General features: G+C 48.4%; 1 protein-coding gene across 17 annotated transcripts in view; it reads left to right on the top strand.

The window, feature by feature from the left end:
• The window catches only part of Apbb2 (amyloid beta precursor protein binding family B member 2), a 388124-nt gene that overhangs the window by 370675 nt on the left and 4663 nt on the right, over nucleotides 1–12786 (top strand). For all 17 annotated transcript variants that reach the window (XM_078021224.1, XM_078021225.1, XM_040292516.2 and 14 more), the window contains 5 exons: nucleotides 3147–3261; nucleotides 4472–4559; nucleotides 5250–5333; nucleotides 7221–7336; nucleotides 8922–9101. In XM_078021224.1, the coding sequence (XP_077877350.1) occupies nucleotides 3147–3261; nucleotides 4472–4559; nucleotides 5250–5333; nucleotides 7221–7336; nucleotides 8922–9101 (583 nt within the window). The remainder of the gene's footprint in view (nucleotides 1–3146; nucleotides 3262–4471; nucleotides 4560–5249; nucleotides 5334–7220; nucleotides 7337–8921; nucleotides 9102–12786) is intronic.

The raw sequence follows: 12786 nt of genomic DNA, 5'->3' as shown, positions 1-12786 counted from the left end.
CGGTGGTGGACCACAGACTCCTGCCTCCTTCCTCTGTCAGTCTGGCACCTGAGAGCAAACAGGAAGAGATGAGGCTGTGAAAAAACATGCGAGAATTCCTCCAAAGCAAGTCTGAGGCTGCTGAGTTTCTCCTTTAGGAAAATGTGGGCTCCTCATGGTCACCCTTAAAGCCTTTATCACCTTCCCCTGAGCCAAAAGAAAATGGAGATTAATAATGGTAATTTAAAAAATCATGCCTGAGAGGTTACATATGGAAGAACAGAGGGCACAAAGCCGACCCCGGGTAGGAATGATGTGTGGCTTATCAACCAGGGCCTGTTCCATTTGCCTGGGGATCATCACCCTGCCAGCTCAAGAGAGAGAGTACTGGACCTTGGAAGCTGACATCAGAGAATGGCAGTGCCAGGGAGAGACCTTAGGAATCGATTTTTTCACCCTGTGTCCTGAGTTGTGCAGATGTCATATCCATACCCAAGATGCTTGGAAATGGAGGTGTTTCCAATTTGAGGGGGGGCTCCCCTGATTTTGGAATATTTGCATGTGCACTATGAGATAACTTGGGGATGGGACCCATGTCCAAAAATGAAATTTGTGTGTTTCACATACCCCCGGCACACAAAGCCTGAAGGTGACTTCATATAATATTTTTAATAATGTTCTGCATGAAGCAGAGTTGGTGGTATGGAATCTTCCACTTGTGGCATTGTGGCAGTTGGGATTTGGAGTTTGGATTTTCTGATTGGGGGTGCTCAACTGTGTAACTGAGGGGAACCAGGAATGAGACTGGAGGTCGAGTTGCCAGAATCAAGCCACTGGCCTTCTGGCTGTTCTTTGCTGTCTCTTAGGACAGACACAGTTGAGACCTGTGCAGTAACTACGAGAGAGGACATAACAGAACTTGTCCTTTGTGGTGCAGAATTACTTACTGTGAGCATTTAGACTCAAACAGGGCCCTGGGGGGCTAGGGGGCCTGGCAGACCTCAGAGGTGGGCCATCCTGACAGGTGTGCTCTGGACAGCATAGGGAGGGTCAGTGGTCCCCAAGCAAGAGATGTCACCACAAGGAGACCCACCTTTTCTGGAGCAGAGGGAGAGCTCCTGGGTCAGGAGAACAGTGCTGGAGAGTTGGTCGGGCAGATTTCACAACTCTTAAAATCCAAAGGGTTTTGGGCTTTCTGTGGGTGACCACAGGGAGCTTCAGAGAGATTTGGCCTCAGGCAAAGGGCAGCTGCATATGGAAGTTTAAAGGGCAAGGTGTTGAGATCTGGAGTGTGCTACTTCATGACGCTTCTAGGGAACAAGAGCAGCAAGAGGGAAGAGAACCCCAAACCAGGCTTCCCTGGAGCACGGCCTCCGGAGTAAGGCCTATCTTGTTATGTAACGTGTGGCTTCAGTGAAGGGCTAGCTGAGGATGGGGGGCACTCCTGGCCCACACGCACCCCTCCACCTGCTGTCAGGGAACCCATTCATACCTCTGGCTCAGTCTAGCTTCCCCTTGGGAAGTAGGACCAAGAGGAGCAGGCGCTGTGCCTGGGGGTGGGGGTGGAGCCTCTATCACAGACAGTTCTGCTACCTGGCATCACCAGGTATTGGGGATGAATAAGGTACAGTTCATCCTCATGGAGCTTCAAGGAGTTGTGAGGAAGACACACCAGATACACTTGGTGTCCAGGGTGATGCCTAGGGTGAGCGCAGCGTGTGCCGGAGCCGAGGACAACAGGAGGGGTGCTCCCAGCGTCAGCTGAGCCCTCCACAGGGGCAGTGGGGTGGAGAGCAGAGGCAGGGGACATGCTCTGAACCCTGAGCTGAACGCTGTGGGGCTGGGAGGCAGGAGCGCCAGACCTCCAGGTTGTACCCTAGTCCCCACAGGGTTGGGTGGGGGGAGAAGGGGCAGGGGAGTCTGGTGTGGAGGACACTGACTGAAGCCACCGGTGAGGAAGCAGGAGGAGGTTGGGGCCGATGTTGAGGTCAGGCGTGGACAATTAAAGTGTCTGCATGACAGGCAGGTCCAGATGTCCTGACCTGGAGCCCAGGGTCAGGAAGCTCCACTGAAGAGCTGCCCCGCCCAGCAAGACAACGGGACACTTCTCTGGCCAGACCATCTGTCTCAACCAGCCCTCCCTTACTGAACCCCACCTTTTTTCTGGCCTCTCTCACGATGGTCGTTTGCCTCCAGTGGTAGATCCTCATGCCTTCCCAAGGACACCTCCGCTATCCTGGAGGTAGACTGTCCTGGTCTGTGAAAAGACTGCCAGTTCTTACATCACGGGAGAGAAATTTTCAATTACCGGGATCCTGGCTTAGCGTCACGTGCAGATCAATCACTATGATCCATGACCGCAGGGGTAAAGCGGGACATTTATTTTTCATAAACACTTTCAACTTTGAAAACCAGCGTCCTCCAGTAATAACAGAGAGGAACGTAGACGTGTCCTGTAGCCCTTTTGAAGCCGAGTCGTGTCACAGCCAGCATCTTTTTCAACAGTAAAACAAATGCTAAAATCCAGCAGCCGCTGCTCGCTCTTGACAGCATCTGAGCTCATGCTTCATAACAGCAATATCATGGGATGCTGCCCAGAGCCAGGGTTCAAGGAGTGGGTAGTGGCCTGCGGTGCCTTTGGTAGACTCTCAGCCCGCCGTGTCCGTGTTCCAGCGCCCTCCGATTGCCCATCAACTTTCTCCAGCAGCTGTGGGTCGGGCGGTTCTCTGTGCTCGTGTTTCCACATCAGAGCCTGTTGTTCTGCTTCTGCTGCACAAACCATGTCTGTCCTGACACCATTCATGCAATTCATGCTCTTCCAAGCCCAGGTTGTGTGGTTGTAATATTTTATTGTTATCATGCTACACAGAAGGGCTCTGTGAAACTCGGCATTGGCCCAGCGTCGTTAGCTATTCCGGGAGTTCAAGAGCCTGGGTGTGGAGGATGCTGTCGTTATGTTACTTAGAAATGAATCCCTAATATCTACCAAACCGTGCTTCAGTTTTCTGTAGCTGTTAAAATTTTAGTTTTTTTTTTTTAATCATTTCATACATTGTTTACCACTGACATGCTTGCTGCTGGCTCCTTTAACATTCATAACTAGCATATGGGTTGGTAAAAGGTTCCTTTATTTAATGTACTGATACTTTTTTTTTTCCCCCGCATAGGGATTTTGCTTACGTAGCAAGAGATAAAGATACCAGAATTTTGAAATGTCATGTATTTCGATGTGACACACCAGCAAAAGCCATTGCCACAAGTCTCCACGAAATTTGTTCCAAGGTAAGGGTGGGTCAGGGCACAGCGGTGCACCTCTCTCTCCTCACCCCTTGAGCAGATGAAGGGATGTGGAAGGGCAGGAGAGGGGACATGAAAATCGACTCAGGGAAGAAGTGGGCAGATTGTTCAGCTCATCCCAGTAAAGAACGGCGGTCCTTCAAAATCCACAGGGGAACAGTAACAGTACCTCAGCAGAGACCAAAGTCCTCAGATGCCAGGTCTTTATATAAGGTGGTGAAGTGTTAGCGTGTATTCTATGTACATTTTCCCATGTACCTCAAAGTATTTCCAGATTCCCTATCATACCAAATATAGTATAAAGGCTTTGTAAACAGTTGTTCAGTACCGATGCAGCTGTTGCAGGCTTGCCTACATACACACTTTGGCACCACCATAACGTTTTTAACCCCTGGTCGCTAGAATCCACAGACTCAGAACTCTCACAGAGGGAGGGTGGCCTGAAATCTGTAGGCCAGGTGTTGCTCCAAGTGGTCCTGTCTCCAAAATGAGGATTTGGTACCTAAGCCCGTGGCTCTGTGAAGCTGGTGAGGGAAGGTTTGGAAAGCAATGACGCTTGAGCACAGCAGACATCCTGCCCCCAACAGAGAGACAGTCTGAGATAGCAGCCGACATTTTTGAGGCCACTGAGCGTTTGACACACTGGCTCCTTCAGTCCTCGAAACTGCTCTGTGACATAAACACTGTGGTCATCCCCATGTAGTCGAGGAGATGAGATATAGGAGGGCAGGTGACTTATCCAGTGCCACACAGTGAGTGGCAGAGGTGAGATTTGAACCGACATATTCTATCTCCAGAACCCTAAAAAAAAGTATCTGACAGTGGGCACCTAGAAGAGCCAGGGAAGCCCCACCATGCCATGTTCCGCTAACCACTGTGGCCAGCAGGTCCAGGCCAGACCATAGATACTGGGTGACTTTCAGCAAAGCTGGAAGCCTGGTGAACCGAAGAAGTAGATTCCAAACAATCAGGAGACCGTTACTGTGAGGAACAGTTTACCTGTTATCCCCAGAGAAAATGAGCAAAATTCTCAAATGAAAAACGTAGCCCTGGGGAAGGGGCCAGGAAGTCAGGTGGAAAATTTAAAGCTATTTTAACTTGGAAGTGAAATCCACTCAGACACATTACACTGGACTCGCTGAAGGTGTGGGGCCTGCGCCCGCCAACCAGAGCTGTGTTTGCACTTCATCTTCAGATTATGGCTGAACGGAAGAATGCCAAAGCCCTGGCCTGCAGCTCCTCGCAGGAGAGGACCAGTGTGAATCCCGAAGTCCCTTTGCAAGGTAGGCCAGTGGCATCTCCCCCTCATCCTGGCATGTCCCTCACGGCAAGAAACAAGAGGGCTCAGGGGGTTCTCCATTGCCTTGAGTTTCCTAAAAACAGCATATTCAACTCGAAAAACATGAATGGAGTGTGCACCTTGAGCCTACAGGGGCACAGACTTGATTTTGTGTCAGTAGGATTAGTACAAAGGTGGGGTGGCTGTGTTGCTAATGCAAAGTTAAAGAGTATTATTTTCATGACTCATGTAAAGTATGGGGTAGGGACTAATTTTTAAAAATGTATGTTCTTTTGGGGGACTCTTGGTTATGTTTTCCTCAGCACACATCAGGGAGACAGTTTGGCCCATCAGCTCCTGGCTTCAAACTCTTTCCCACCTTTAAATGAAAGTTTAACGGGATTTTGACTGACAGAGATAAAGGACTGGGAAATCAGGCGAAAGACTAAATAAAGCTCATTTAACTTGGAAGTGAATCCAACTTCCAAAGGTGGTTTTACTTCCAAGTTAAATGAGCTTTTAGTCTTTCGCCCGATTTCCCCAGTGTCTAGGGTTAGTGCTATTTTGATTTTGTTCAGGAACAAGACATAAAGGCACAGGTGGTGTTCTGGGGATTGCAGATCCCAGGTGGTGACTATTTTTTTCTTATGTGTGGCAACCACTGAGAAGGATGGGCTGCTTTTGTTCCCTACAGTAGATTTCCCAACGCCAAAGACTGAACTGGTCCAGAAGTTCCACGTGCAGTACTTGGGCATGTTACCTGTCGACAGACCAGTCGGTATGTACGGCCTTTATTGTCCTTTCCCTTTGAAGGTGTTCAGGAGCTTGTGGGAGGTATTCACACCCCCAAGAGGGTGAGGTGCACAGTGACTCCCTTGCCTTGTCTTCAATCAAGCCCCCTTTCCACCACCAGCCGTGGCCCATGAACAGTTCTGATCAAATGAGCCATGTGGAGCTGGGCGCGGTGGCACATGCCTATAATCCCATCGGCTCAGGAGGATGAGGGTGAGCCTGAGGCAGAAGGATCCAGAGTTCAAAGCCAGCCTCATCAATGGTGAGGCGCTAAGCAACTCATTGAGATGCTGTCTCTAAATAAAAAAAATACAAGAATAGGCTGGACTATATCTTAGTGTTTGAGTGCCTCTGAGTTCAATCCTTGGTACACAAACCCACACCCCCCGCGGCGCCCCCCCCCAAAAAAAAAACCCAGTATGAGCTACATGAAGACAGGCTAAGCTGGTCTGACTACAATCCCAGAATATTTGAGCAAAGCAGACAGGCATTTCTTATTTACCCTGCAGTCTATAGAGATGTGCAGCGCAGGGCGGTGGAGGTGCTGTGCTTTCCTGCAGTAAGGCTTCTGTCTCCAGGGACAGGGTGAAAGGACCGAGGGAGCCCTCATGTCCTCCTTTTCCACTGTGACCCCAGAAATGGCAACCACAGCATTCGGCTCACATCCCAGCAGCAGGACTAAGTTGCCCTTCCAAGCTGAAGACAGGCTGGGAGACGCAGCCTTTGCCTGGCTGATGCAGAGAAATCGGAGCCTCCTGCACTGCTAGGGCCCGTGTGACATGATGTGGCTCCTGGGGAAAACAGCTGGGCAGTTCTTCAAAAGCTTAAACAGTTACCTTTGACCCAGAGGCTCTGCTCCTGCACAGACACCCAAGAGAAATGGAAACCTGTGTCTACGGAAAAATTTGCACACCAAAATTTACAGCCACACTATTCACCATCATATGAAAACAATCATATAAAAATAGAAACAGTCCAAATGCCCATCAGCTGACATGGACAGGATCCTTCCATATAATGAAATGTTATTTGGCAGTAAAGAGGAAGCAAGTGCTGAAACATGGACGTGAGTTTGAAATCGTTAGCTAAGTGGAAGAAGCCACTCACAGAACACCACCTACCGCCTGATTCCATTTATACAAAGTGTGCAGAATAGGGAGATCTCTAGAGACGGAGAGCTAGTAAGTGGTTCCTAAAAGGTACAGGGTTCTTTCAGGGATGACAAAATTGTTCCACAATGGATTGTGATAACGGTTGTACTCTGTAATATAGTGAAAACCGTTGGGTTACACACTTTCAGTGAGTGCCTTCTGTGTGAGATCACAGTAATGTTCTTACTCCTGCTCCCAGGCCTCCAATAGCCTATGGGAACACCCAGCAAAGGACCCTGCCCACTAACCTGCACTAGGACGCATGGTCTAGAGAGCGTGGTCTAGAGAGCAGGGTCTAGGGAGCAGGGTCTAGGGAGCGTGAGTCTTGACCTTGGTTAAATGTCCAGTGACATGAAAGAAGCTCAGGGACTCTGGCCAGTGCTGGCTTCTTCCAGGTCCCCTCCCAAGGCCCTGCTTGGACAGAGACAGGATTACTGAGTATTGTTTCCACCCTGAGCTGGAGAAACTGGAGAGAGAGATGGGCGTGCCGTGGTCTCTTTAGACAGGACACCCCATGCTAGATTTCTGGAGGGGCTCATGACCCTTCTTCCTGTTGGAAAAGCTGGCGTTTTATTTTGAACCATCGTGAGGATAAAGTGATGAAGTGTCCTGAACCACAAAGAAATGATCGATCTCGGTACAGCTCTTACTGGGCCGTTGGGCCCACGCTGGAAAGTGATAAATAACTTGAAGGATTTTTCCATTACCTTTTCCATCCACAGGAATGGACACCCTGAACAGTGCCATAGAGAGTCTGATGACCTCATCTAACAAGGAGGATTGGCCATCAGTGAACATGAATGTGGCCGATGCCACCGTGACGGTCATCAGTGAAAAGGTGAGGAGTCCTAACGGACACTTGGTCTCCATGGGCCACAGGAGGCTTTGGATAGAGCAGTCTCCACGAAACCCAGAAAGAGAGCCGAGGCTTGACCTCTCAGGAGCTGTGCCTGCTCGGGATTAAAGTGGCCTGCATTTGTGAAAGGTTTTGGCCTTTGTCTTGTTCTAAATCCGTGCCTTTCTCCACTTTCCTCTGGACCTGGAAACCTTTGTCCTGGTGCTCCTGGTTCTGTTTTCCTCATTTGCCCAGGAGATTGGAATCATTTGCTCGAGGTGGTTGAGTGACACTAGCTATAGCTCACCCAGGTTTTCTGGCGAGGCCCTCTCTGGACTCCAGGGTTGACTGGACCACGCTGTCTGGGGTGGGACACAGAGGATGTCTCTGTGAGGGAAGGCCTGGTGGTCTGTCATGGCAGCAGGAAAAGGGGTCATTGATCATCTTCACAGAGGCCAGCATTAGCTTCAGCCCAAATTACTCCACTCTTATTGCGGAAACTGAAGTACAGGGAGGTAAAGAAACTTGCCCGTCCTCGCGCTGTTGGAAGTACAGAACCAGGCAGTCTGGCTCAGGGCCCTTTGCTAATTTTTGATTCTGCTTATGAAACACATGTCAGGAGAAGCCCTCAGGTCACCACCCTGCTCCTCTGTCCACCAGCAGGTCACCTCCCAGCCCTGTATGATCTCGTCCCCACCTGCCTCTTCTACCCCAGCACAGACCCCTGGCCTCCTTGCTCCTGGTCCTTCCCTCAGACCTTCCCACCTGCTCCCCCCATGGCTGGCTTCTCACCCTTCAAGGCCAGCTCCACAGTCACCTCCTAGGATGGGGCTGCCTCCTGGTGGCTCCTTCCCCACCAGGCTGTTACATCTGGGGCTGTCTTCAAAGAGGTCAGTGTAATGAGCCAAGATGTTGTGATCCGAAAGGTGCCATCCATTCCAGATGTGTTCACCAACTCAAAAATTGCATGTGATCGTTGCAAAGGATTGGCCCTTAGGACCACAAGAACGAATTCCAGGCCTCTGTTTATGCCGTTTCATATGGAGACCAGTTTGTAGAAAGGGGGAAAATGATATGACAAATCAGTTGACTTGACAACTTTTTGTTTTCCCTGGTTTTGGGTAGCAGTGTGGTGCAGTGCGCTGTTTAGCTAGGGGAGAGGGACCACATGGAGAGGGATGCAGCAAATCCTTTTGTCCTGGTGCCCTGGGGTTCACTTGGGGGAGCAGGCTGTAAGCCCCTGGTGTCCCTGTTGGGCAGTGCACAAGAAGTGCATGTGACTTTGTTCCTCCCCAGGTGAACTCACAGACCGGGGGTCTAGTGGGTAGCGAATGGACATGTCCACGACATCAGTGTAGTTCAGATCATGCTGAACTGCCAGAAAGAGATGCCCACAGCACTGAAGTCCTGTCCAGACCCTTCAGCAAAGTTTTGGCTTTCTAGAATTCAGCAAAGTCCTTTCTGAATTCAGTCTGGCCTTTCTGAATTCAGTGTGCTGGCTTCTCTGATCTGCTTAAGATGTAAAAATCTGGGTGACTGCTGCCTGGTTTGCCAGAGAGGGTTGGACGCTAACCAGCGTCTCTCGCAGAATGAAGAGGAGACCTTGGTGGAGTGCCGGGTGCGATTCCTGTCCTTCATGGGTGTCGGGAAGGATGTCCACACGTTTGCCTTCATCATGGACACTGGGAACCAGCGCTTTGAGTGCCACGTGTTCTGGTGCGAGCCCAATGCTGGGAACGTGTCCGAGGCGGTCCAGGCCGCCTGCATGGTGAGTGACCCTGGCCCAGAGGGTCGTTCAGTCCTGCCTCTCCTTTTGTTTTCTATGCAATAAATTCGAGCAGAATCACCCACATAAAAGAAATCAAATTGTCAAAGCCCTGCCTTGCTTTGTGTCACTCTTGTTCCTGTGGGCAGGATCAATTAAGACAAGCAGGTTGCATCTCAAGAGGATCCAGTAAAGCTGAGAAGGATGATCTTCCCAACTGCAGATTTGAGGACATTTGAGGCTAAATGTCCCCAATTAATTTCAGTGTGTGATCAGGAAACTCTAGTCACAAATGAGTTGTTGTTGTTTTGTTGTTGTTGTTTTGGTACCAGGGATTAAACTCAGGAGCACTTAACCAATGAGCCACATCCCCAGCCCTTTTTTTGTGTTTTTTATTTAGAGACAGGGTCTCACTGAGTTACTTAGCTCCTTGCTAAGTTGCTGAGGCTAGATTTGAACTCTTGATCCTCTTGCCTCAGCCTCCAGAGCTGCTGGGATTACAGGTTGCATCACCACCCAGGGGAGTTGTTACTTTGTGCATTCAACTTGATACGTTTTACTTTTAATTTAAAATAGTTGGTTTAAGTGCGTTGTTCTTATGTATCTGCAACAACCCTGTCAGATAGTTGTTGGCTCAGAGAAGCTAGAATGAGGCTCTAGGCCCAGCCTAGGGTCAGCCCTGCACTGCCAGGTAACATAGCCAGGGCGCTTGTCACCACATATTATAGTTTGAAACAAACAAAAATCCTCATTGCTCATTGAACATATATCCTTGGAGCATCTATTGTGGAAAACTCTCAAAAGGTTGTAGTAAAGTGAGGGAGATGCATAAAGCAGGCCCTGAAGCCTGCTGCAGTACAGCAGTGGCAGTTTGGGTGCTGGGATCCAGAGGAGGAGGCAGGTCTGTGGCACAAGGTTGCCTGTGGCTGGGTTCAAGGGAGAGGCTGAGAGGAGTGATCAGCTCGGAGGCCGTCCGCCAGTCCACACAAGAGGTGAGCAGGGTCTGAGCCAGAGAGCAGCAATGGGAGGGCACAGGGGCCAGTGACCTGAGAGACATGGTGGACACTGCTGGCCCAGGTAAGGGAGGCTGGGCTGGAGGCCCCTGTACTACATTTAAGTGTTCCTGGGCTGGCCTGACTGTGTGACCCCTGCATCATGGAGCTCAGATGTGGTGCAGGAGATGCACAGACCAAAATCATGTTATAGTGTGGAAAGAGCTGTAAATAGAATATGAGGCCGCACTGGTTTGAGAATGAATTAGGGGAGCAGGAAGGAGAGGCCCTAGAAGCAGATGGCTTCAGGCTAGTTCAGAGGGTGACACTTGATAGGTTTGCTGGCTGGTTGGTTGATTTTAGGATGGGGCAACCTGCACACTTCTCACAGGCTAAGTGCTGTGAGCCAGTGAAGCTGGACTGAAGTGGGATCATGCACATACACTGTGTGGTCCCCTACGGTCATAAGGGAACTGAAAAATTCCTATCATCTCCAGTGTGTTTGTGTTTTAAGCTAAGTGTTATTGCAGAAGGTTCAAAAAGTTTTTTAAAAATAAATAAGAAGAGCTAAAGCAAACTAAGATTAATTTATGATTGAAGAAAATATGCTTAATAAGTTTAGTGTAGCCTAAGTATAGAGTGTTGGTCAAGTCTACAGTTGCATAGTAATGTCGGCGGCCTTCATGTTCACTTGCTACTCACCTGGTGACACCCTGAGCAATGCCTAGTCCTGCAGGTTCCATTTTCTATCTTTTATACCACATTTTTACTGTACCCCGTATTATATATACAAATACCATTGTGTGACAGTGGCCTTCAGTACTCTCAGTACAGTAACATGCCGTACAGGTTTGCAGCCTAGGAGCAGCAGGCTGTGCCATTCAGCCTGGGTGTGAGTGGGCCATGCCATCTGGGTTTGTGTCGGTGCACTGTGATGTCTGCACAAGGATGAAATGCCCAACAGCGAATTTCTCAGAATGACAGTGTCCCCTGTCATTAAGTAACACATGATTGTTGTTAGGGCTTGGTCTCACATTTAAAGCGGTGGTAGATGAAGACCTAGAGGAGGCCCTTAGCCTCCTAGTTGGTTAGAGACCTTTTACTTTGAGACATAGGTGGAGTTGAGGAAAGAAAAAAAGTTTGCTTGTGGCTTTCTGACCTGCTATAGGCTGCTTCATGCTAATTAAGAACCAGGAAAAGGGTGAGGCAGGAGGGCAAGCGCAAAGGTGTCGAAAGAGAGCAGACTGACCTTGATCTTAAAACATACCTTTGACCTGGAGGGGGCCGGTGGAAGGGAGGAGGGGCCTGGTGCTTACACTCAGGATCTGTCCCCTCCTTACCACAGGCCCTTGTTGGAGGATATTTTCTCTGTGGGGCCAGGATGTTAACACACACCTGGGTATGAAGGAGCAAGGCTGGGATCGGGGGAAGCAAGGGGGGCTGAGGAGTCAAGGTGAAAGAAAGTGTGATCCAGGCATCGGGAATTAGGATGGGGTCAAGGGGTTACATACAGCAAATAGATTTCAATCAAGCAAAAGTAGATGACTGTTCGATATTTTATGAAATTGAAATGGATCCTAACAGATGGTTTCGGTCATAAACTGAATGGCTTTCAGCCTTAATTATACATTCTAAATGCTAACAACAGTTAAATGATTAGCTTCATCACTGGCTACAGTTTGTTCTCTAATTCCCAAACTCATCTTCGCTGTTGGAAACAACTTTACTCTGTGCTTCCTATTCTGAGTGTATGAGTGCGGCCAGTTGGAGTAGCTCAGCCAGTCAGTGCAAGGCACAGGGGTGAACCCAGAGCTCCTGCGCCCCTCTCCAAGTCCAGCTTTACTGATGCAGTCGTTTTCTTGGTTCAAACGTACATGATCCTCCATTTGAAATATCTATGTATACATTTATACTACCCAAAATACAATTCCAACACATTCTTCTTTCTTAATTTTTAGGCACATTTTATAGCTATGTCATGCAGGCTCAGCTGAAGCTATTGAAGTGAAATTTGGAATAGGAGAGAGGGATCCTTTATGAAATTCATCAGGTGCAGTTTTTGTTCACATTGTATATACAAAACTACTGTTTGAAATTCCAAATCCAGGGTCCAGTGTTGGTGTATCCTGCCTACCTATAAACTCATGCTCTAGATGTGGTTTGAATTGTGATTCATGTGTAGCAAGGTGCGTTACACAGAGTAAATATATAGTAAACCCTCCTCGTTCATCAGCCTGAGTTGAAAGGGACCAGTTCTGTGGCTTATGGTATGATAGGACATTATGACTTCTCCTTCCTGAGTCCTGCTGAAGATATTTTATGCATCTTAGAGAGACACATCAGTGTATTCCCCAACTCTACCAAGGATCCTGCTAATATTTAAGTTGATTTTCAAAATCAGCTTTGGAATTATTTTAAAGTACTTGGCTTTCAAGAAACATTTGATAAATTTAACCTTTTCATCTAATTTTGAAAAAGGAATTATTTTTTCCATTACTGCAAAAGCAAGGGGCTTTGTTGTTCCATTTTTTAAAAATAGAAATTATTCATGGTGCCAATGCTAATGGATTAAAAAAAAACCTAATCCATTGGAAGTTAAACTTGAATATAAAATGTATCCTGAAATCTGCACTTTTTTTTTTTTTTAAACTAGGGATTGAAACCAGAGCAGACTGACCTTTATCTTAAAATATACC

Source organism: Ictidomys tridecemlineatus, chromosome 9, assembly GCF_052094955.1.
Source record: "Ictidomys tridecemlineatus isolate mIctTri1 chromosome 9, mIctTri1.hap1, whole genome shotgun sequence".
In the NCBI taxonomy this organism is placed as follows: domain Eukaryota; kingdom Metazoa; phylum Chordata; class Mammalia; order Rodentia; family Sciuridae; genus Ictidomys; species Ictidomys tridecemlineatus.
Note: the sequence above shows the minus strand (reverse complement) of the source record. Positions and strands in the feature narration are given on the sequence as shown.